Genomic DNA, 26,335 nt, shown 5'->3' on the forward strand with positions numbered 1-26,335 from the left:
TTTCTTTTCTTTTTTCAGTGGTTATATCAGACTAGAAAAAAAAAAGTTGGCTTTTTGTAAGGTGATAGAGGCTTAAGTGGCAGAGAAGCCAGCGCAGGGCGGTGTTCCCCGTGGCCAACCACGCAGGGCAAGGCACACACCGCCACTCCTCTGCAGGCTGCAGAGGGCTCGGCTCAAAGGGCAGCAGGGCGGTCGGCAGGCAGCGCCACTGCGGCTACCTGGGAGCCGGCGAGTCACCTGCGTCTTGCTGACTGCTGCCCTGACGGCCAAGCCGCGGGACCTGTGCCCCGCCGTCCTCCCGGGCACGGGCCACACCTCGGGCGGGGCCGGGATCGCCTCCAACCTCTGGCACCTCTGGCACCTCTGGCCGGGGGGCGGCTGCGGGGCAAACCAGACGCCCGCGTCAGCCGCCCAGGGCCCAGGTACGGGGCGCCCGGGCACCTGCGGGGCCAGCCCCGCGTCCGGGGCGGGGCTTCCCGCGTCCCCTTTAAGAGGCCGCATCACCCGCCCCTGACGTCAGGGTGTCTCTCCGCACGAGCCCGCGCCGGCTCGGCTCTGCGCCCCCGCGCCCACAGCCCCGGCGGCGGCACCAGCGGCGGCGGCCCGGCGAGCGCGCCGCCCGGCTCGGCCCTCTCGCTCCGCACCCGCAGCTGCCCGCGTCCGCGCGTCCTCCCGCACCATGTCGGTGGCCGGGCTGAAGAAGCAGTTCCACAAAGCCACGCAGGTAAGGCGCGTGACAGGTGTGTCGGGGAGCCGCGGTCCCCGGCGGGGCCGCGGGGGGCGCGTGGGAGCCTCGGGCGGGGACCCTGGCCCCGGCGCCGCGCCCGGAGCAGCCGCGCCCCGCATCCTCCCCCCGCCCCGTGCCCCGGGTCCCCGGCGTCCCCCCCACCCCGGGCCGGCGCTGCGGGGAGGGCACCGCAGCGGCCCCGCCGCGCGCGCGCGCGCAGCGCAGGTGTCCGGCCGGGCGGGAGATTATGTAAAGTCGCTTCTTCCCCGGTGACCTTGCGGTGCCGGGGCGCGGGCGGCCCTGGGATGCGCTGGCGGGGATGGATGCCCGCGCCGGGGCGGAGGGGCGCGGGGGGGGGGCGGCTGCGGGGCGGGCGCGCGGGGCGGGCTCCCCGCCTCACCCCCCGGGGCTCCCGGGACTGGAGGACCCGGCGGCCTGCGCCCGAGCGCAGCCCTCCAACTTTTCCCAGGAGAACTCCCGGGGAAACTTCCCGCAGACCAAGGCTGGACCACAGGGCTCTGGGTCGTGAACATTTTGGCGGCCGAGGTAGCACCAAATGGTAGAAAACTTCAGCGTCGTGCAGTTTGGGATGTTGCTTTCCACCTCCCAGAGTGCTCGAGTTTGGTTTGGTTTGGCTTTGTGTTTTTACAATAGGGTTAATGGATTGTGATTATGGCAGAACAGGGCTCACATTGTAATCATCTCATTGGACTCAGGTGAATTTTACAGAAGGAAAGATGAAGGAGTACTTCACGAGGTGACCTATTTCTTACATAAGGTGTGGGATAGCCTTTTTTGCTTTTAATTCTAAAATTGGCTCACGTTTAAGAGATCTTTAGCAAAGGACTTAGTTGATTTAACTCCCCCCCCCCATAATTTAGTCTTAAATTCTCCCCCCCCCCCCCCGACCTGCCTTAATTAATACTGAGTGTTCTGGTAATTTATCAGAAGCAGTGAGGTTTGTGCCAGGCTAGCACAGCTCTATTGGAGAGCATACAGAATAGGTGCAGATTGTGTTTTCTAGAACCTTGGTTAAGTTCGGTGGGTTGATGGAGTGGGAAATTCATCTCATATATTCTGTGTGTTTTCAGGCAAATGCATCATTTCTATCTCCATAGTCTTGTGTTTCAAGAATTAGTTAATACCTGGAAAACTAATGAAATCAAGAAAGCTGTTTTCGTAAAAATGCTTCTTACCATATTTTTCAGTGACCTTTTGGGCAAAATGCACCATTGATTTTAGTTAGGAAGGCTTCTAATACATTTTATACTTCAAGTTCCTTTAGTTTTATGAAACCAACACACATAATGCCCAGGATTCTTGCAGGACTTTTGTTTTTCCCAACCTTTTTAAAATTTCAAGTCTCTTCTGTAAACAAGGCCTTGAATTAATCAACATACACCCATTTCTGTCTCTCTCGGTCTCTCCCTCTCTCTATATCTCCGCTCCCACAAGAAGTTAGGAGCTTTTAAACGGAAGGACTGAGATTTGCATCCCACTCTTGCTATCTGACCTTGAGCAAGTTGGTGTCTGCACTGTCCTTGCTAAAGTGAGGATAACATTCATTTCTCAGAGTTGGTGTGGGAGTCACTGAGTTTGCAGCATACACCTAAGATGTGCTTTAAATGATAACTATTCACATTGAGGGCAATTTCCTTAGGATAAAATATTATCCTAATAATAATGAGGCATGAGGAAAATATTGAAGGTATAATTTTTAGCTTTGCTAACCTATAACTGTTATAGCTCCAGTTGGGTTAAATCTTGAAGTTATATGTATCTCTAAAGTTTGGAATGGCATTTTGAATTTCAGTATGGTAGAACATTTTATGTGGTTGGAGGAAGTTTGTTTAGGATAAGATGGCCATTTATCACTCTGAATCCAAATTCAGAATTATAGTGTCATTTTTTTCTTTTTACTGAAAAGTCTTTTATTTTGAAGGTGAAGTACACACAGTCTCTTATTCATGACTTGCTGGAGCCCAATCTTAGAAAACTTAAGGCAAAGGTTAGTCTTCCTGTGTGTGTGTGTGTGTGTTGGAGGGCCTATAAAGCCAGTGTTAATGTTTGCGTGCCACAGAGATATGAGGGAAATAGTCAAGTCCTACTTTTATAAGTCATGTTTCCCAGGCCTGTTTCAGGAATCTAATTTCATCCCTAGTAGGAGCTTTGGACCTTGAAGTATTTTTGTCTGTGAACTGACCTGCTGAAGAGTATAACTTCTGTTATGAGTAGAAGACAAATGTTTCTCATCTCCTTGGGATTAAGCTTTTTGTTTATGCTAATGAGGAGTGGCATTTACATTAATAGAGCAGTATATCTTCAGTGTTTGTATCACTGATTGGGAGTTTCTGATGAACATATGTCACAACTGTTGTCTTATATTAGAACTGATGATTTTCCCCCTTTGCCAACAGTTATTTTGATACCTTTACTATTTGGAGGTGAGAAATGCTCTTGCCAAATGAAATTTATTACTGAGGAAATCCTTTCAGCCCAATGGTAATTCAAATGGTGAAATTCATCATCTTATTTAGTGTACTTTATTAATTTAGTGCACTTTATGAGCAACTGTTCATAAAGATATAATGAACCATATTATTGAAGTAAATAAGGTTTTTTAAAGCTGCAAAACAGAGCAAATTCACTTTTCTGTTTTATTCTGAGATTCCATTTCATCAAGCAATAATCACATTTTTCTCACTTGTTTAAACATGAAGCACCTTAGGGAAAAATAACTCTGGTTTCTGTTAACATGACCCTTGTACAAAACATGGGCTTTAGACTTCATCTACCATGCCTTTGATGTGGACATATTTCTGGATAGATTATGTGTTCTTTCTAGCAATTCTTTCTAGAAATTATATTCAGAATAAAATATTTCATATTAATTCTATATGGTTTATATTAATTTCATAGAATTTCTGTAATAAAGTACCACAAACTGAGTGGCTCAAGCAGCATACCAGCTCTGTTTATATTTTTGGAGATGCTTGATGTTTGAGTTCAAGGTCACAGAGTTGTGTTGTTTGAGAAGGATCTACTTCAGGCCTATCTTCCAGTCCCTGGAGTTTCAGTGGCAGTCATTGGCTTTGCTTGTCTTGTGGATCCATCTCTTGGATGTATCTTGTTTTCACATGCACTGGCATTCTCTTTTATTTTTCCCTAAAACCAAATTTGCATATTTTATAAGGACACCAGTCATATTGGATTGAGAATTCTATTCCAGTTTGGCCTGATCTTCACTTCAGTGTCCCATTTTCAAGGAAAGTCATTCTGTTTAATTATTGACTTCACAGTAGAAGGACATTTCCATCTGTAAAGAATGTAATTTTCTCTTTCCGTGTGTGGCAGACATATGCTTTTTCTTTTTTGTTTTTTTAAGTCAGTTTGATAGGAATCTTGTTATGGTCCAAATGTGTTCTCACCTCAAACTCATGCTTTTTAAATTGTTATTATAAAGGTGATATACAAAAGAGTTACAGTTACATAAGTCAGATAAAGAGTATATCATTTCCTTTCGGACAATGCCACTCCTTCCTTCTCTGACATTTTGAAACTTAATTGCTAATGACATAGTAGGAGTTGATGGCTTTAGGAGGTGATTAAGTCCTTTGGACTCAGCCCTCAGGAATGGAATTAGTGCCCGACTGTGAAGTTGCAGGGAGTGCTCCACCCTCATGTGACTGGGAGGGCATGGTAATGAGGGCCATCCTTTTGAAACATCACTAGCTTTCACTAGCCACGGAGTCCTCTAGTGTTCTGATCTTACTCTTCTGGAGACCTCAGAACTATGAGAAGTAAATTTCCATTATTGGTAAGTTACCCAGCTTATGGTGTTTTGTGATAGTAGCCTGAACTAAGGCATACATCTACTGTCTTAGTCCATTTTCTATTGCTATTAGATGTAGCTAAGCTGGAGTAATTCATTAAAGTGGTGTATTTTGGCTCATGATTTTGAGACTTGGTGGCCATGTCTGATGAAGACTGTGCTGCTTCAACTCATTGCAGAACTCAAGTGAGTGAATGGGTTTGGGAGGCAAAACACAAGGGACTTCTCACATTTTTGCAACTCACTTTGCCAGTTGTGTTCTCTACTCCTCTTAGCATGTGAACTGCTCATGTAAGTAAAGCTAATATTAATCTATGCATGAGGACTCTGCCCCTATGGTCCAAACACCTTCTACCAGGCCCTTTTTCCAACTCTTCTGTGCTCAAGAATCAAGGTTATGACATACAAACTCTTGGAAGACACATTCAAATCATAGCTCTTACTGTAGACCATGTCTTCTGATTGTTTTAAGTGACAAACATCATTCTGGTGGACTGTGCATAGTGGTACCATGTGGTATGTGCTTGTTGTCATACTCAGATTCTTCATCTGGGAAAATTTAATTACGTTGGTGTTGTACACCTTTCTGTTTTAATTGATTTCTTCATGCTTTCATGACATTTAAAATGCTGTCTTATAGATGCTTTGTTTAAGAAAATGTTATATAAAACTGTGTATGCATTTATTAGGTGAGAGATGTTAAACTTATTAAGTATGTAAATATACACTCCGTTATAACTTTATTTTTTTAATCTCACGTCCTTAATTACTTTCTCTAAGTGGTGAAATTGCTGCTGCTTTTACAATCTTTTTTTTTTTTTGGGTCTGGTCATGGGCCTGAACTCTGGGCCTGGGCACTGTCCCTTAGCTCTTCACTACCACTTGAGCCACAGCGCCACTTCTGGCTTTTTTTTCTGCTATGTGGTGCTGAGGAATGGAACCCAGGGCCTCATGCATGCAAGGCAAGCGCTCTACCACTGAGCCACCTTCCCAGCCCTGCTTTTACAATCTTGAGTGTGGCTTACTGCTCACCTCAGGGCTCCTTGGCAGATCTGTCATTGGGCAGTATATTTTCTTTTTTTTACAGTGAAAGCAGAGATTATACTGTGGGGGAAGGACATACAAAGCAACAAAAAAAAAAATCTTATAAATGCGTTAGAAACAATCGTATGAAAGAAAAAAAACATTTGAATACATATCTTAGGGTTCATTTCCCTAACATCACCTTATCTGACCTTTTCTGCTTGACTCAGACATATACTAGATATTGCAAATGAGGGAAACCATGGGACCAATGTTTCTTTGGGCTTGGCTTACTTCACTTCATATAATTTTTTCCAAGTCTTTCCATTTCCTATATTTTCTAAAACCACATGATTGTTGGCAATACTGTGGTTTGAATTCAAGGCCTTGGACTTGCTAGGCTGGTGCTCTGCTACTTGAGCTATACTCACAGCCCTTTTTTTGCTTTAGCCATTTTTTAGTTAGGGCCCTAAGTATTTTTTTTTTAATATTATTTTATTTTATTTGAGAACATACTGTACAGAGGGGCTACAATTACATGGGCAGGATAATGCATACATTTCTTACCAAGCATTGCAGCCTCCTCCTTTGTTTACCCTTCACCTCCCTTCCCAGCCTCCCCCCTCCCCCCACCCAATTATACCCCCTCCCCCCCCCCACCGACATTGTAAAGCTGGTTTTGACATGACATTTTGTACTTCTCATTGTTGCAACAGGTCCACCTGAATCCTTAAACGACTTGTTTGTCCCCATCTCCTCCACATGTTATACTGACATCAAATATAGTGAAAGCGGGGGTTACACTGTGGGGGAGGGACATACAAAGCAACAAAGAAATAATCTTATAAATGCGTTAGAAACATATGCATGAAAGAAACGAAAACATTAAAATACATATTTAAGGGTTCATTTTCCTAACATCACATTATCTGACCTTTTCTGCTTGACTCATACCTATACTAGATATTGCAAATAAGGGAAACCATGGGACCTATGCTTCTTTGGGCCTGGCTTACTTCACTTAATATAATTTTTTCCAAGCCTTTCCATTTCCTAACAAGTGGGGAAATGTCATTCTTTCTGATGGAGGCATAGAATTCCATTGTGTATATATACCACATTTTCTTGATCCATTCATCTACTGAAGGGCATCTGGGTTGGTTCCATATCTTAGCTATGGTAAATAATGCTGCAATAAACATAGTTGTGCTGGTAGCTTTAGTGTGGTCTTGTTTGTAGACATTTGGGTAAATAGGGCCCTAAGTTTTTGCTTGTGCTTTGGCACTTCAGTTTTCCACCCCATGCCTCCCATGTAACTAGGATCATAGATACATGTCACCATACATGTTTATTGGTTGAAATTGGGTTTTGGTAACTTTTTTATTTTGGCCTTGGTTGGCTTTGAACTGCTGTCTTCCTGAACTCCAGCTTCTCAGTACCCAGAACCTGGCATCGTAAGTGTGAGCCACCTACCCAGCCTATATGCCACATTTTTATACGCAAAAGTCTTGCAATCTACCACCAGCTTCTTAAAGCCGTTCCTAATGCCTGTCCTTCACACAGAAATACAACTGCTGTGCAAAACTTGACCGTGTTTTCAGGGGAGAAAGGAACAGTATAACAGTCCTTACTGCATCAGCTCTGCTATGGGGCTCAGAATGTCTGATGAAAATGCATTCTTCTCCAAATTAGTTTTGGGGCAATGAAATATAAGAAATCGTTTAGGATTGACAAAGATAGTGCAGGTCAGTGCCATGCCTGTATGAGAAGGATAACTTAGATTATGTAAAAAGTTAGTAATGGCCTGTAGCTCTCCTGATACCTTGGCAATAAACTTGTGGGATTTGTGATTTGAAACTAGCAAGTGATTGAAATTATTTTTTTAGGACTGAGTCTTCTTCTTTGCAAACATTTCCTTTTTAAAATTCTTTTTTTTAATTTTTATTTTTTTGTGAACACACTGTACAGAGGGGTTACTCCTTTATAAAATTCTTTAATGTTTTAAATTGAGGTTCTATGAATTTTGGTTTCTGTCTATATGGAAAAAAAATAAAAGCATCTTCTCAATGGCAAGACATGACTGTTTTGTGAACCATTTAACCTTCAGGGAGATGGCCCAAATTCTGCAGACTGTGTTCTTCAAGACTGTGTTTTCTGTAGAGTCCCAATCTCAGGCAGCATGAGGGCTCTCTTTAGAATGGTAGCTTGGGGAAGTGGAGAGACTGAGACTAATGAGAACTGGACAGAAGGTGGCCTATGAGAATCGCTCCAGGGTTTAAAGTGGATACCTAATGGGACTTCCTGGGAGGAACATCCTTCTGAATTGAAGGCCAAGATACTAGATAAGGTAAGATACTAGATGGATAAAGGATCAATGGATTTCTTGATGTCCTCTTTTTCCATTTTCCTTTTTTTGCTCTTCTTGTATTCCTTTTCAAATAAAATGGTCAGCCAGGTGTGGTCACAAGAAGGGACACAGGAGAGGCTCAAGAAAATGGTTTTACTTTTAGATCTTAGTGAGATGGAAAGGAAACCACATTGTGTGTGTGTGTGTGTGTGTGTGTGTGTGTGTGTGTGTGTGTGTGTGTGTGTGTGTGGTGTTCGGGGGACATTGAGAGAACAGCGTGAGGAGGTGGGGAGCTGAGGAAAGTGAAGGAAGACCTGTAGGTGTGTGCCTTTTTTGGCATCACCGTGGAGTAGATCAGAAATGGGTACGTCTGTTACTAGGTCATGTCTGGGGAAGGCAGAGAGGGGAACTTGTGATGGGGCGAAATTTATCACACTGCATGTGCAGTCACTGGGGCAGGCACACCGTTTATGTAAATGAAGATGCTGAAGCAGTAGGAGACAGAATATGAAGTTTAAAACTTTTACACTGCAACCTTTCTCAGTGAGTTTTGGTCTAGATTTTATTTGTATCCCTGATCAAATGTAGGAGCTCAGATGCTTAAGAGTGATTTGTATGGTATTTAATGGATTAAAAAAAGGATGGCTAAGAGAGCTTTTATAATAGCTATACCTATTAAAATGTCATGATAGTGAAAACCTGTCAAGTCTTTTGCAGACTGTCAACAAAATATTCTCCTGCCATTCAAAGTCTCTTCAGATATTTAGTGCTTTAGGAAGTAACTTCAATGAACATTTTATACTCCTAAATTCTGGATATAAAAATGTGATTGCTTTTTCATAGTCTATCTCCCCTCTCCCCAGTTAAATTGTGTTTAGTGTGGGTAGGCGTGAGTTGGGTGTACAGTGTGTGGGGTCAGTATGGGGAAAGCTACCTGTACCACTTTGGAAGAACACCTAGAAGATTTCTTAGACACTTAGGCTTCTGAAGGACCCTTAGGTGATATTTTCTCACCTTTTCTGACTTACAATATATGAATAGGTAGAAGTAGTGCTTAAAATCAAAACAGCTGTCTCCATAGTCCCATGTTGGGCCAGTTCTATAATGCTAAGAAATACCCCAACACTTAGGTATAAGGTATAGACTCGTGTCACAGACCATATGTCCATATTTTAAATGTACAGGATATTATCCACAGAGAACACTCCTGTTTGGAAGGCAAAAAATGGTAGGCATCTAAGAGTGCTGCCATCCTGCTGGGTAGGCCTTATGAAATCCCCAACCCTGGAGAAAGAAATGCCTTGGTTTTTACTTTATTTTATTTTACCCTGGTTCTGCAATCTGGGAAAAACTCTTCTGTTCCTCTTCTTCTTTTTGGCCAGATCTAATGAGAGTACCCAAGAGTGTGGCTTCTGGGGAGCTGTATGATGTTTCATTCAGTTTCTTGCTTATTTAAATTTAATGTTTGTGTTGCATGCACAGACTTTATGCATGTCTGAAGGCTAATTTGGGCAATAAAGTTCTTTCAAAAACTTTTCAGATGTCAGGTCTGATTTCTTCTTGTCAGTTCCATAGCCGATTATCACAGTCGAAATGTTCTCAAACCAACTTTACCCCAGTAGACTTTGGTTGCATTCATCTCAACATTACATACCTTGGTTGCATTGATGTAGACTTTATGGCTTAATCAAGAATTCTTAACTGGCTTTTGTTGATTGACTCCTTTCCCTCTGTTTCCTGTTATTTACTTCAGGAGTCCTGGATGGATTCTGCTATCTTTAGCATGTGGTTTTCAAGACTGTATAAGGAGGGAAAGTCTGAGAAAACATGGGTGATCTTTACAGCCAAGTCTGAAAGAGGGTTATGGAGGCAAAATACAAAGACTTTTAATGACTGTAGTTCTGTATAGATAGTCTCTGCCCTTTGAGTATGAGTGCAACCTGGGTATAAGGCGATGTCATTTCCAAGAATGTTGCATTACATTATTTACAATGCACTTACATGATGTAACACAAGAGGAGGAGAAGCCTTCTAAAAACAGGGTGTTTTCCCTGGCTGTTAGCAGAAGGGGCAGTCAGAGATTGTAATTACATTAAACTCCTTATCATTATATGAAGTTTTTAATTACTATTCTATTTATTTGATTTATGCAGGTGCTCAGAAAATAAATATGCACATAAATGCCAAAATAGATACAATAAATTTCTTAAACAAAAATTTAAATTCCCACACATACATTTCCACACAGCTCCTTTGGTACAAAGAAACTCTCAGACAGTCCTGCGTTGCCCGCAGTTTTGTCTAAATGATCAGTGCTGATTCAGTTGTTGTATGATCTGCTGCTGCTTTTACTACTGTTAGTTCTATGAAAATGTGCCTGAGACCCCCAAAGTAAGGCAGATGTGCAGTGCTTAATTTATGGAGCAAAGCAAAAAATGTAGATTTGGTGAATGGCAGCATGCCTTCAGCATAAATTGGTCAGATAAATAGAGGAAAATGAATGGAGTGTTTGCAGTACAGTGCTGAACTCTGTACATTCTGAGCATTCTGATTTATTTTTTCATGTGTGGAACAATACACCAGTCCATACCAACAGTTTGCGCAGTGAGCTGGATTGGCCATGCAGTTGTGAAGGTAGAGGGGTCTTGGGAGAGCAGAGAGCCTCTAGGAGCAAAGAACAAGTCTTGAATAATGCCAGTAGAGCAGGTGGGGACTTCAGATGCACAGCCTTAAAGACCTGGGTTCTGTCAACAACCTGATTGGAAAAGGGGAAAGAACAGGGATCCAGTTTGCAGCACCATGACTTTGACCTTGTCATACCCTGAACATAGAGTCCTGTTGAGTTGGCCCAGACTTCTGATTTGTAGAACTGTGAGCTAAATAAATGGATATTGTTTTAAGTTGACAGATTTGTGGTAATTTATTGTATGACAGCAGAAAATGCATAAAAGCAGAAGTCACTTTTGTTTATGTTCAGTTGGTTGGGGCTTGCAACATGGACACTGCATGACTCTCCTAGCAGCAAAGGAGAAGTGGATTGAGCTGGACAAACTCAGAAAGCCAAAGATCACATTTCTGATCATTTGTGGAATCTAGACTCTTAAAATACTTTAAAAATAAAGGATTGTTTGGAGGAATGAGGGGAAGGATATAGGAGAAAAAAGAATTATAGAGAACAAATAACAGCAATTGCCCCTATATTAAAAAAATTCTAGCATACTGTTGGGGAACTAATCATCCAAAACCTTTACAGTTCTCCACAGTATGTCATCAAAGTTTGTTAACAAAGCTGCTGCTGTTACTAGCCCCCCTCGCAGGCTGATAAGAAAGGACTTAGCAGAGTCACTGTTTACAACTGCCAGGGTTCACAAAATAAAGTATCCCCCCCAAAAAAAACCCCACCATCTAAATATAACAAATTTTAAGCATTGTAGAGAGAAAAAATGCTAAATACATTTGAATATTTTTGTTCAAGTTCTGGGGCTTGAACTCAGGGTCTGGGCTCTGTCCCTGAGATTTTGTGCTCAAGACTAGTGCTCTATCACTTGAGAAACAGCTCCACATCTGGCTTTTTTGGTATTTTATTGGAGTTAAGAGTCCCATGGAATTTCTTGCCTGGGCTGGCTTTGAGCAGCGATCCTCAGATCTCAGCCTCCTGACTAGCAAGGATTATGGCTGGAGACACCAGTGACTGGCTCGAATACATGTTTAATGAAAAGCATTTAATACATTTCATTTTTGTGGCTATGGTTATGGTGGAAATATCACACATACATATACTTACAGGCACACATACAATAATCTATATATATATATACATTATATACAAATGATGGTAAAACTCTAGCTTGTTTTTGAAATCTCAAATAATGCTCTATGTTTTTAGTTTTCATTTATTTATACATTGGAGTTTTTAGGATTTTGTTGTTTCATTATTTTGAAAGGATTTGTTTTGTGTTGTTGTGAGGGGATTGGTAGTTTTCATTTTTAGACATGTCTTTAACTACTTCGTTCAGTCTGGCCTCTAAACTTACACTTCTACATTAGCCTCCCAAATGCTTGGAGTTAAGGAATATAGCGGCTTGCCTAGCAAACTTCTAGATTTTTAATAAAAAGTCTCTTTTGCCACATATATGAAATGTATTAAATGTGTTTCATTAAACAGTCACTAAGCCAGTCACTGGTGTCTCCAGCCATAATCCTTGCTAGTCAGGAAGCTGAGATCTGAGGATCGCTGCTCAAAGCCAGTCCAGGCAAGAAATTCCATGGGACTCTTATCTGCAATAAAATACCAAAAAAGCCAGATGTGGAGCTGTATCTTAAGTGATAGAGCACTAGTCTTGAGCACAGAATCTCAGGGACAGAGCCCAGACCCTGAGTTCAAGCCCCAGAACTTGAACAAAAATATTCAAGTGTATTTAGCATTTTTTTCTCTCTACAATGCTTAACATTTGTTATATTTAGATGGTGGTTTTTTTTTGGGGGGGGGGATACTTTATTTTGTGAACCCTGGCAGTTGTAAACAGTGACTCTGCTAAGTCCTTTCTTATCAGCCTGCGAGGGGTGCTAGTAACAGCAGCAGCTTTGTTAACAAACTTTGATGACATACTGTGGAGAACTGTAAAGGTTTTGGATGATTAGTTCCCCAACAGTATGCTAGAATTTTTTTAATATAGGGGCAATTTATATTATTTGTTCTCTATAATTCTTATTTTTTCCTATATCCTTCCCCTCATTCCTCCAAACAATCCTTTATTTTTAAAGTATTTTAAGAGTCTAGATTCCACAAATGATCAGAAATGTGATCTTTGGCTTTCTGAGTTTGTCTTGCTCAACAGGATGATTTTCAGTTCAACCTACTTTCCTGTAAATGACAATTTCATTTTTATAATAATTCATGTAATATGTGGACCATATTTTCTTGGCTTGTTGAACAGTTAAGCTGATTTCATAGCTTGGCTGTTGTGAACAGAGTTGCTAAAAACATGGACATGAAGGTGTCTTTCTTGTATATTGATGTGTATTGATAATATGTCCAGGAGCATAGGGTCATAAAGTAAATCTTTTTTTATTGTGAAAATACCGTACAGAGGGGTTACAATTACAGGGGCAAGGTAATGAGTACATTTCTTATCAAGCATTGTTGCCTCCCCCTTTGTTTCCCCTTCCCTTCCCATCCCTTTCCACCTTCTCTCTCCCCTCCAAAGTTGTAAAGTTCATTTTTCAACATAACATCTTGTACATCTCATTGTTGCAGTGGGTCCACCTGTATCCCCATTTAAACAAAGTTTTTCCCTTCCCCTCCACAAAGTATACCAACATCAAATACAGTGAAATCAGGGGATGTACCGTGGGGGAGGGACATACAAAGCAACAAAGAAATCATCTTATAAGTATGTTAGAAACAATCTCAAGAAAGAACATTTGAATCCTTATCTTGGGGTCCATTTCGCCTAACATCAACTTATCTGACCGTTTCTGCTTGTCTCAGACATATACTACATAGGTCCCATGCTTTTTATTTGCAATAAAGTAAATCTTTTAGTTTTGAGGAACCTTCATGCTGATTTCCAGAGTGGTTGTGCTAGTTCACATTCTTACCAGCAGCATTTAAAGGCCTTCCCACACTCCATCCTCACCAGCATTTGTGGTTCTTTGTTTTCTTGATGATTGCCATTTTGACTGGGGTGTGATGGAATCTTAGTATACTTTTGATTTGTATTTCCTTTATGTCTAAGAATGTGAATGTTTCTTTATGTATCTATTAGCCATTTTCTTCTGCTAACTGAGATTTACTAGTCCTATGTCATGGACATGGAGTGGTTATTATTATCTCATTCTTTGTCCTTGGAGGAGTTCCGGAGAAGTTTATCATGTTATTACTGGAACAGCAGGAACGAGGTGGTCTCCTGAGTTCTTGGCTGTTCCCTTTGAAGTGATAAGGTGACAGGATTGCCTGTTGCAGTAGTTGGCCTTCCACACAGTTTCATCTGACCAGACGGGATTTTTAATTAAACTTAAAAAATTAAAATTGTTTTCCAGTAGCTCTTTTCTGTTCATCTCATCCATTATTCTCTGTGTATCTTAGGGCCCATGGAAGTGCACACACATATAATCTTTTTATTTATTTCACTTTTTATGGTATTACCATTGCCCTAAACCCAGTTCGAAATTTCAGGTCCTTGCAATACTCATCACCTGTGTCTTCTCCAGAGGTGTTGATGAAGACATCGAATGGTCCAGCTCCATCCAAATCTAGAGAAATGTCTCCATCTTTTCAAACTTAAACTGCTTAGTACAAATCTTATGATCATTAAGATGCACTTATTTCCTCCATCAGCCCTTTCAACTACTTCCTATCTCAAGATACACAGGTTTAAATATTTCTAATACATTTTTCCCCATGAACTTTTAGAGATGGCTTAAACAGAGAACTTCTGAAATCTCTGGGAGCTGTCTACATTTGATGAGTCTACTTTTATGAGACAGTGAGTTATGATTATACCATATAACATATACCACTTCACCTTTTATAACATCTGGATTCTTGCACCCAGTGACATTGTCTCTACTGCCTGCTGCTATGTACCATTCAAGTAAACTCAGCCAGTTTCTGTGTGGTTGAGTAATTTGACTGTTGCCCAGATTTGCCATTCAGCTTGATAAGTACATTACTGCTGTGAGCTAAGAAATGAGTATTTTAAGCTGGTTCCTGTATTCAAGTTTACATTTTCTGGCAACTGAATTCATTTTATATTACTGAGTATATTAGTCAGTATACTGAGTATATTGGCCAAACAAAACCACCTATAGGACATAGATATGAGAGGAAATTTATTATGGGTTTGGTTCCTGCCGTTATGAGGGCTAAGAAATCTCTCAACATGCTTGCTGTCTACACTCTGAAGAACCAGGAAAGCTGGTGGTGTAATTCAGTTTGAATGTAAACACTTGAGAACTGGCTGGAGATAGAACTTTTCATCATGAGACCTGAGAACCTGTGGAGCTGCCGGAGTAAGTCATCCAGTCCCAAGTGTCCAGGGGGAATGAAGTGCAGATTTAGAAGATTCACCCTTTCCTTCTATTCAGACTGTCAAGGGATTGTGTGATCTTTGTTTAATCTGATTCAAATGATAGTTTCTTTTGGAAACATTCTCCATATATCTAGAGGCATATAATGTTTTATCAGCTAAGGGTGTCTCTTAACCCATTTGATTTGATATGTAAACTGAACCATAAGGTTGACTTAATGTTGTTTAAAAAATGAATCATTATAATACATTTGTTTTTAACGTTCTCTCTGTTTTTTTCCATCCCTTCTCCATCTCTCTTTTCTCCTCTCTTTCTTACCTGCCCCTCTGGAGAGACTAGGTCTATCTGTACTGCTCAGGCTGGCCTTGAACTGAGAAATCCTCCTGCCTCAGCCTTTCAGGTAGTTGGGATTACAGGTGTGTATCATTATGCCTAGTCATCGCATTAGTTTTGTAAGTGGAGAAATTACTGTCATTTACTTAAAATCAAGTCTCTTGCTGGAGCAAGTGTGAATTTATAGTTTATTCAGACTTTGTAAGTGGTCAATGTACTAATAGTACCTGAGACTTTTACATGTAAATATAAAGGTGAGTGAATGATATCCTAATGGAGGGAATCCAGTGTTAATGGGAATTGTGATCTCTGAAATATGTATTTAGTCTGGGTCCAGGTTTCCTGGCAAAAACTCCCAACCCTCCCAACCCTGTGGAACCTCCAAAATAAAATCTGTTAATGAGACAACTAGTATCCGGGGGTCCCTAGATAGTTTTAGGATAATGGTTGCTCTAAAACCACAGTACGATCAGAGGGTTGACACTTTCAGCTCCAGTCCTGTCCACCAAGGAGGAAAAAGGGAATGAAGATTAAGTTGTGCACCAGAGACCAGTGCTTTAATCAAGTGCAGCCATGTAATGAAGCCCCCATGCAAAAAGCTCAGAATCTCAGGGCTTGGAAGGACGTCTTGGCTGCCAGCTATGTGGAGGTCTCTGCGGTCCCTTGGAGGGCAGTGTACCAGGAGAAGACTGGAAGCTCTTGCCCCTCCTCCCACACATCACCACTAGTGTGCTTTCATCAGCCTGTTCATTTCTGTCACTTAAAACAGTTTATAAGAAAGGGACAGATGTAAGCAGATTGTTTCCCTGAGTTCTGTGCATTAAGTCAAAGAGAAGGTTGTGTGAACTGATTTCAAGCTGCTTAGTCAGAAGCACAAGCATGCAATTGCACCTGTGCATGATTGGCATCTAAAGTGTTTGCATGGAGGCTGCCTCCTAGGATCAAGCCCTCAGCCTGTGTTATCTGAGGCTGTCTCTAGGTTGACTGTATTGAATTGACTTGAAAACTCTGCTGGTATCTGCTGGAGATGTCATCTGAACTGGTTGCTGGTAGGAAAGAAAACACAGTTTGGTGACAGAAATTGTGTGCTTTTGGTTATTGTTGAGTGTACAGGAGGAGAAACTGAAGTGGTTTTTCTTTATCCTAACCAGGACCCAGTCCTGTCCCTCCCACAGCAGACTACCATTTTCTGACCATTGAGGAGTTTGCTGCCTGTAACCTTTAGGGGACCTGATTATCTTTTATAAAAGGAAATTAATTTGTTTAGGGCATATCATGAGTCATCTGTTCTGTGCCTCATGTTCAGAAGAAAGATAGAGATGCAATTCAAGAGAAGCTCTTAAAATGATTTAGACAATGTTGCAAGGCCATTCCTCATCAGTCTTTGTCAAACATCACCGGTAGGAGCCCAAACTTACAAGCTGTGGGACAGATCTTATTCCTCATACTCCAAATTCCTTAGTTTTCAGAGATAATACTATATGACTTTGGACATAATTTTTACTTCAGATAGTTTATGCTGTTAGTCAGATTCCCTTCTGAGTTATTATCTAAGAGGAGCTGTAATGATGACACGTGTGTGTGTGTGTGTATGTGTGTGGTGCCAGGACTCAAACCCAGAGTATGGTGCATACTATGCAAGCACTTTATCATTTAGCCATGTTGCCAGGCCTAGAGTGCTTCCTGTAAAGCAAATCTAATGTTGCTCCTCTGATTAAAACAAAAGCTCAGTGGCTCCATGATTCCCAGCATTAAGGGTGTTTGTTTTGTTTTTTTTTAAGCATTTGGACACACTGTTTGCTGGTGTCTTCTGTCTCAGCTCTTGATATATGCCCATGTGATAACTCTTTTGTGTCTGAAGTCTTTGTCACATGATGGTATTGTGTTACGGTGAGTGTTCTTGCCTTGGAGGCTTTGCATCATGCTTTCTCCTTGTGAATATTCCTCTGCTATCTTCTGCTTTATACTTGACTAACTTTATTCTTCTTTAAGCTTCCCATTTGATACTTTCTTAGGGAGATTTTCCCCTTCCCACATTTGGAGGGTAGGTCAAATGTTTTCCATGTGTAATGAAACTTGTACTTTCCAAGAGTAGTGCTAGGACCACTTTTCTGCAAGCACCTGTTTCCTTGTTAGCCTCAGGATAAGCATAAAGAAAGAGACCTTGTGTTTCTGTTCTTCAGTGTCCCCAGTCCTGTTGCATGCATAATATGTGTATATGCGTGTGTATTTAAATGGGTACTGTAGACATATTTTGATGCTTATATCTATTTAAAATACATATTTCAAAAATACAACATTTCAACTAGAAGTTAAGGTATACCCTTATAAAGTTCTATGTTTGGAAGTTCAAAATTCACTTCCTTAGTTGGAAAACTGTCTTAATTGTCCAGGCACCATTTAAACTCATTTACAGTCCTGTGAGGTGAGTCTTATTACTCTCTTTCACAGATGAGGAAACAAAAAGTACAGAGAAGGGTTAGTCAGGAATACATGGCTTCAACGACAGAGAGGATTTCAAAGCAGACCAGCTGGTTTTTTTTTTATATTTTATTTTATTTTATTTGAGAACATACTGTACAGAGGGGTTACAATTACATGGGCAAGATAATGCATACATTTCTTACCAAGCATTGCAGCCTCCTCCTTTGTTTACCCTTCACCTCCCTTCCCAGCCTCCCCCCTCCCCCCCACCCAATTATACCCCCCTCCCCGCCACACACCAACATTGTAAAGCTGGTTTTGACATGACATTTTGTACTTCTCATTGTTGCAACAGGTCCACCTGAATCCTTAAACGACTTGTTTGTCCCCATCTCCTCCACATGTTATACTGACATCAAATATAGTGAAAGCGGGGGTTACACTGTGGGGGAGGGACATACAAAGCAACAAAGAAATAATCTTATAAATGCGTTAGAAACACATGCATGAAAGAAATGAAAACATTAAAATACATGTTTAAGGGTTCATTTTCCTAACATCACATTATCTGACCTTTTCCGCTTGACTCATACCTATACTAGATATTGCAAATAAGGGAAACCATGGGACCTATGTTTCTTTGGGCCTGGCTTACTTCACTTAATATAATTTTTTCCAAGCCTTTCCATTTCCTAACAAATGGGGAAATGTCATTCTTTCTGATGGAGGCATAGAATTCCATTGTGTATATATACCACATTTTCTTGATCCATTCATCTACTGAGGGGCATCTGGGTTGGTTCCATATCTTAGCTATGGTAAATAATGCTGCAATAAACATAGTTGTGCTGGTAGCTTTAGTGTGGTCTTGTTTGTAAACATTTGGGTAAATGCCCAAAAGTGGGATTGCTGGATCATAGGGGAGATCTATGTGAAGTCTTTTGAGGAACCTCCATACTGCATTCCAAAGTGGTTGAACAAGTTTACATTCCCACCAACAATGAAGTAAGGTTCCTTTCTGTCCACATCCCCTCCAGCATCTGTTGTTGTTAGAGTTCTTGATTTTTGCTGTTCTAACTGGAGTGAGGTGATATCTCAATGTTGTTTTGATTTGCATTTCTTTTATGGCTAGGGATGTTGAACATTTCTTCATGTGTCTATTGGCCATCCTTCTTTCTTCTTCAGAGAAGCTTCTCTTTAAGTCTTTTGCCCACTTAGTTATTGGGCAGTTGTTTCTTTGAGGATTTGTTGTTGGGTGGTTTAATTTTTTGAGTTCCAAGTATATTTTAGATATGAGACCCTTGTCTGTTGTATGGCTAGTAAAGATCTTCTCCCAATCCGTGGGCTTTCTATTGATCGTGCCAGCTATGTCATTTGCCCTGCAGAAGCTCTGCAACCTTATGCAATCCCATTTGTCCAACCTTTCTTTGATTTGTTGTGTTTCCGGGTCTCTATTCAGAAAATTTCTGCCTGAGCCAAGGAGACCTAGGGTTTCTCCTATTCCATCCTGTAATGTTTTCAGAGTGTCTGCTTTGAGTTCAAGGTCTTTGATCCATTTGGAGTTGATTCTGGTGCAGGGTGATATATAAGGATCTAGCTTTAGTTTTCTACATGTAGTTAACCAATTTTGCCAGCACCATTTACTGAAGAGGCTGTCTTTCTTCCATTCTATTGTTTTAGCTCCCTTATCGAAGATTAGATGGCTACAGGTCTGTAGGTTCATTTCTGGGTTTTCAATTCTATTCCATTGGTCCTGAGGTCTGTTCTTATGCCAATACCAAGCTGTTTTGATTACTATGGCTTTATAGTAGAGTTTGAAATTTGGTATTGATATTCCTCCAGCAGTGTTCTTTCCGTTGAGGAGCGTTTTTTCTATTCGGGGTCTTTTATTGTTCCATATGAATTTTTGGATTGCCTCTTCTATTTCCTTGAAGAATGAGGATGGAATTTTGATAGGTATCGCGTTGAATTTGTAGATAGCCTTGGGAAGTATTGCCATTTTCACAATGTTAATCTTGCCAATCCAGGAGCATGGGAGGTTTTGCCATTTTTTAAGTTCTGTGTTGATTTCCTTTTTCAAGATTTTAAAGTTTTAATCATAGAGGTCCTTCACTTCTTTAGTTAAGTCAATTCCTAGGTATTTTATTTTTTGTGGGGCTATTACAAATGGAGTTGCTTTCCTAATTTCAGCCACACTTTTCTCATTGTTGGCATACAGAAAAGCCATTGATTTTTGGGGGTTAATTTTATAACCTGCTACTTTGCCAAAGTTTTGAATCAGCTTGAGTAATTTGGGATTGGAGTCTATGGGATTCTTTAAATACAAGATCATGTCATCTGCAAAGAGGGAGAGTTTTATTTCTTCTTTCCCTATTTGGATCCCCTTTATGTCTGCATCTTATTGCTATAGCTAGGCATTCTAATACTAGATTGAAGAGAAGTGGAGAGAGTGGGCATCCTTGTCTTGTTCCTGAGTTAAGAGGAAATGGCTTTAGTTTTTCACCATTGAGTATAATGCTGGCTGTAGGTTTGTCATATACAGCCTTTATTGTATTGAGGAATGTTCCATGGATTCCTAATTTTTAGACCAGCTGGTTTTAAAGCCAGCATCTGCTAGTGATTATCTACCAAGAGTCCTATTCTAGCCTTAAATAAAGGCCTAGAAGTCTCTTAAACTCTTAGTAAGAAAAAGATGTACACTCTAATAGAAAAATTAGATGAGATTATGAAAGTGGCCAAGGTACAAATGTAAACAGCCTGGAAATCAACAATAATATAGCATCTTTCATTGTTTAGATTGGCAGAGATTGAAAGGACAATGACTGAGTTAGATAAACTGTATAAATGTGGGTTCTTGATTTTGTTTTCAGATAGGGTCTCACTATGTAGCTTAGGCTACCCTTGAACTTTTAATACCCCTGCCTTTCCTTCCCGAGGGTTGGTGGCAGATTGTGCATCATGATGGGCTCTAATTTGATGATAGGAGTATGGAGAGATCAGCTATTCTCTTCCCTGTAATTCAGTGTTAAGGAATCTTTCAACAGAAGCTAGATGTATAAGCATGTAAAACTGTGGGTAATTGTTTACTTTAGAAATTATTGTTGCAAAACATTAGAAACAACTTTCATGTCAAATAGTAGGGAGTGAGTACCTAAGTCATAGTATGTATGTTTGTCTGTAGTATGGAATCTGTATTTATCCACAGAGCAATCATTTTAATTTTGATATAAGAAAATATACATGGTTATTACAAGCTAAAAAAAGTACTATAAAACAGACTAGAATAAGCCTAATATCATAGAAATGTACCTATAATAGTAGGTAAGATATACTTTAGACTTAATATGCTGGACTATATTTTTAAATTATTACTATCATTTTTGGTGGTACTAGGATTTGAACTCAGGGTCTTATGCTTTGCTAGGCAGGAACTCTACTGCTTGAGCCATGCCTCTAGCCCTCTTTACTTTTCTTATTTTTCTGAGGGGGTCTCATTTTTATACCTGGGGCTTGCCTGGACTGTAGTCTTCCTATTTGTACTTCCCACAAAGCTGGGATGCCAGACATGAGCCACTACGCCTAACTTTGGGATGGGGTCTTATGAACCTAGACTCTACTAGAACTATGATCCTTCTAATCTGTGTCTCTCAAGTATTTAGAATTATAGGAGTAAACAATTGTGTCTGGCCAATAAGTTTTAAATATATATATATATATACATATATATGTGTGTATATATGTATATATATATGTATATATATACATATATACACACATATATATGTATATATATTTAAAATATATATATATATATATACACACACACATATATATATATATATATATATATATATATATGCATTTAGACAGTAGCTATTCCTGGTCAGTATCTGAGCAGTTTGCATTTGTGTGTTCCTTCTGACTTTGGATTTGTTAGATCTGTCACTAAATTTATTTTCACTCCATCATCTGTTCCCACTTTCTGGTCTTAAGGTGAAAACAAGTAATGGAAGGATTTTAGGAGCTACCGCAGGAATTGACAGCCTAATTTGTTTCTAAGCCAAGTACTAGAACTATAAATAGCTGTGGGTTTCTCCATTAGGCATTTAGCTTGACTGTCGCACACCTGCCTAGCCCTCTGCGGAGCTGTGAATTCAGTGGTGCTGCTGAGGTTTCTTCTGAATTCATGGCTGCTATTCTTGTTTGTCCAAGAAGTACGGAAGCATCATAAGAATGCTGCTGTAATGACTTCTACTGGCATTTCTTTTAGATGAAGACCACCCCCTTTCCCTCCATTGCTAGTGTTGTCCTTAGGAAAAGAGCACCATTGGCTCTGTGTGTTGCATCCATGGAAGAGGGCAGCAGTTAGGACGCAGGCAGTTTGGAAGAGTGCTTTGTACTTTGTTCCTAGTGACTTGTGTGAGCCTTTCTACCTCATGCTTCTGTCTGTGGACTGGAAATCCCCTGGGCATGTGTCACTGTTAGCTTTCTCACAAAAGACTGACCTGTAGGCCGTGGCAGCCCCACAGAGCAGAATGGAGGGCGGTGGAGGCACCATGGGAAGATCAGAAACAGTCCAGGAATCCCTTTTATTTTTATGTTATGTCAGATGTGGGCCTTGAACTGAGGGCCTGGGTGCTGTCCCTAAGTGCTTTTGGCTCAAGGCTAGTACTCTACCACTTTGAGCCACAGCACCATGTCTGGTTTTTGGAGATATGAGTCTCATGGGGACTTTTCTTCCTGGGCTGTCTTTGAACCATGATCCTCAGATCTAAGCCTCTTGAATAGCTAGGATTACAGGCATCAGCCACTGGGTGTCCAACTTGTCCTTTTTAAAATATGACAGTATTGTTGGTAATATCTGGTGGGTTTTTGCTTTTTAAGGAGAGAGAATACGAAGTGTAGGGAACCACGAGTGGAAAAACAATACCAAACAAAGTGGAAAGACTACTACCACGACGTCTGGGTAACAAGACTTCTGTCCAGAGAGGACACGTAGAGCACTGAGTGCAGCTTGCTGGGCACAAGTGTGCCCTTGTGGGTGGTTTGGCTTTCTGTGGTACCTGGCACTTACAATGGCTTTAATGAAAAGTGCTGTGAGCTCTGAGGCAAAGAGTCTATGAAGTCATTTCTGAAGTCAGCTTGCTTTTCCAGCCTCTGCAGAATCTCTTTAGCTTTCTGGAGCCCATATTCTTTTGTGAGTTGAGAGCAGATTTTTGAGACTTTTAAGAAATTTGTTTCTCCTGCATAATCTGTTGGAAGATTTTCCTAAACGAATGCAATTCAGTGATTGTAAAACTTCACATTTTGGTCCTTTAAAGGTATTTAAAAATAACCATTATAGGTTGCATTGGCATAGCTCAAGTGGTAGATTGCTAGTGGAACAAGATCACCAGGCCTTGCAAGATTAAAGCTGCTGAGCAAAAGCACAAGGCCTTAAGTTGGAGGCCTAGTACCAGCACAAAGCAAGCAAGCACACAAACAAACATTGCTGTACAAGAGTGGCTTTGAATGAAGATAGACTTAGAATGGTGGCCCATTGTCACCTGTGATTGTGCAGCACATGTGTCTTAGGTGACTCAGAAACAGGAGGCTGTGCAAGGTATTTTCCTCATAATTAGTATTGCTGAAGGAAGGCAAAGTGTAAGTGTGTCTGTTTGATTTATGTGTTTGTCTTATCAGGTTATTAAAGTGTGGTTTAATAAGCTACTTTGAAGATTAATTTGATTTAGAAACTCTCCTCATGCAAGATAGATTCTTAATTGTGCTGGTATTTTAGCCTCCTCTTGTTCCTGAGTGGACTTTTAGAATCATGGTCTGGCTGGATGTGTGATCTACAAGTCTGGCGAGTGCTGTTTCAGTGGTGAAGCTCTTCACTTGTTCTTAACCCTGCCATTATCATGGTGCTTGATGTTTTCCCCTTTCTTACACATCCTGTGAAAGGCTCAGTCTGCAGCTCAGCTTCTCTACAGATAGTTTAAAAATCAGAAGAACTTTTTTTTTTTTTCCTGACATCATTATCTGACCTTTTCTGCTTGACTCATACATCTACTAGATATTGCAAATAAGGGAAACCATGGGACCTATGTTTCTTTGGGCCTGGCTTACTTCACTTAATATAATTTTTTCCAAGTTTTTCCATTTCCAAACAAATGGGGCAATGTCATTCTTTCTGGTGGAGGCACAGTATTCCATTGTGTATATATACCACATTTTCTTGATCCATTCATCTACTGAGGGGCATCTGGGTTGGTTCCATATCTTAGCTATGGTAAATAATGCTGCAATAAACATAGTTGTGCTGGTAGCTTTAGTGTGGTCTTGTTTGTAAACATTTGGGTAAATGCCCAAAAGTGGGATTGCTGGGTCATAGGGGAGTTCTATGTGAAGTCTTTTGAGGAACCTCCATACTGCTTTCCAAAGTGGTTGAACAAGTTTACATTCCCACCAACAATGAAGTAAGGTTCCTTTCTGTCCACATCCCCTCCAGCATCTGTTGTTGTTAGAGTTCTTGATTTTTGCCGTTCTAACTGGGGTGAGGTGATATCTCAATGTTGTTTTGATTTGCATTTCTTTTATGGCTAGGGATGTTGAACATTTCTTCATGTGTCTATTGGCCATCCTTTCTTCTTCAGAGAAGTTTCTCTTTAAGTCTTTCGCCCACTTATTTATTGGGCAGTTGTTTCTTTGAGGATTTGTTGTTGGGTGGTTTAATTTTTTGAGTTCCAAGTATATTTTAGATATGAGACCCTTGTCCGTTGTATGGCTAGTAAAGATCTTCTCCCAATCCATGGGCTTTCTATTGATCTTGCTAGCTATGTCATTTGCCCTGAGAAAGCTCAGGAAAATGAACCCTTAGATATGTATTTTAATGTTTTTTTCTTTCATGCATGTGTTTCTAATGCATTTATAAGATTATCTCTTTGTTGCTTTGTATGTCCCTCCCCCACAGTATAACCCCTGCTTTCACTATATTTGATGTCAGTATAACTTGTGGAGGAGATGGGGAAATACCAGTTGTTTAAGGATACAGGTGGACCTGTTGCAACAATGAGAAGTACAAGTTTTCATGTCCAAAATGAGCTTTACAACGTTGGTGCGGGGGCGGGGGGGGGGGAAGGGGGGGAAGGAGAAGGATTGGGATTGAGGGGTGGGGGGAAGCTGGGAAGGGATGTGAAGGGTAAACAAAGGAGGAGGCTGCAATGCTTGGTAAGAAATGTACGCATTATCCTGCCCATGTAATTGTAACCCCTCTGTACAGTATGTTCACAAATAAAATAAAATTAAATTAAAAAAAATCAGAAGAACTGATGCAGTAGCTCCCAACATTTGGTTTCTATCACTTACAAGGTGGAAGAAGGCACAGACGTTAATGGTAAAGCCATATACCATCCATCTCCTCAGCTGTAGGGAGTGCTGTCCAAAGAGTTCTATGTAAAATGATTAGAATAGAGTCCAATACATATACAGAGGCCATGTGAGTTTGGGGAATACTGGCTTATAAGAAAAGTTAAATAAAATTCTGTGCTGTAGTACTTTCCATTGCTTATGCATCAGAAACATTGAGAATTCTTGAAGCATGGTGTAGTTATGTACAGTTTCTAAAACTAAAATCTTAAAAATGATTGTAGATCACATAGTAGATTCATAAGTAATGGGTCTTCTGGAGTTCTTAAAGTTCTAGGCAAGAGCTCTGCTGCTTGAGCCATATATTTCCAGCCTTCTTATGCAAAAAAGTTATTTTTTTAGATAGAGTCTCACACTTTTCACTGGGGGACAGCCTCAGACCACTGGGCGCACAGCTACTAATTCTGAGTAGCTAGGAATAACATGCCAGCTTGTTGAGATGGGGTCTCACCAACTTTTACCCAGTTTGGCATCCGATTGAAGGCCTTCCCCAACTCTGTCTCCCAAGTTGCTCTGATTACAAGTGAGTGTGTCACCATGCCTGGCCCAGAAGACTTGGGTTTATTTCTTATTCACTTAACATTTTTATTTGTTTTGGAATAGGATCTTAAAGTCTATGTAGCTCAGTTTGGCCTTGAACTTGTGTTTCTTCTGTCTTTGTCTCCCGGGAGTTGATTTTGGGTGTACCCCACCATACATGCCCTTATATATATTTAGTTAATTTCCCATGTTTTGAAGTAGTTTTAGGGTTTTTTTGCGGGGAGGAGGAGATTTGGTGCTAAGGATTGAACCAGTGATATTGTCCAAGGTATTATGCCTTCTACCACTGACCTGTACTTCTAAAGTATTAGGCTCTTTTGTTTACTTTTTTGAGCCAAGTTCTCACTATATACACAAACTGGATTTGCTCTTACTACGTAGATCTAGCTGGTTTTGAACTTCCAGTCCTCTTGCCTTAGTCCCTCAAGTTGCTGAGATTATAGAAATGTCCCACCATACATGGTATTAGGGTCTTTTGAATTAATCTCTCCTTTCAAAGAATAGTTTTATTTCATATGTAAATAATTAGGCCATCATGATGTAGGTCTTAACTAGCACAATATTTGTAACTCTCACATGGATCTCTAGCAGGAGGTTCACATTAACTTTTCACCCTTCACTGATGAACATGGCATAACACTCCAATATTTTATGGTACACATGTGGCTAA

General features: G+C 40.6%; 1 protein-coding gene across 1 annotated transcript in view; it reads left to right on the top strand.

Annotated features, from left to right (window-relative positions):
- The first annotated feature begins 518 nt into the window (after positions 1–518).
- The window catches only part of Sh3gl2 (SH3 domain containing GRB2 like 2, endophilin A1), a 193,874-nt gene continuing 168,057 nt past the window's right edge, over positions 519–26,335 (top strand). The window contains exon 1 of the mRNA XM_070007839.1: positions 519–724. Coding sequence (XP_069863940.1) covers positions 680–724 — 45 coding nt within the window. The 5' untranslated portion in view covers positions 519–679. The remainder of the gene's footprint in view (positions 725–26,335) is intronic.

The sequence above is a fragment of the Dipodomys merriami genome, unplaced genomic scaffold, assembly GCF_024711535.1.
Source record: "Dipodomys merriami isolate MVZ:Mamm:240054 unplaced genomic scaffold, mDipMer1.0.p SCAF_11, whole genome shotgun sequence".
Taxonomy (NCBI): Eukaryota; Metazoa; Chordata; class Mammalia; order Rodentia; family Heteromyidae; genus Dipodomys; species Dipodomys merriami.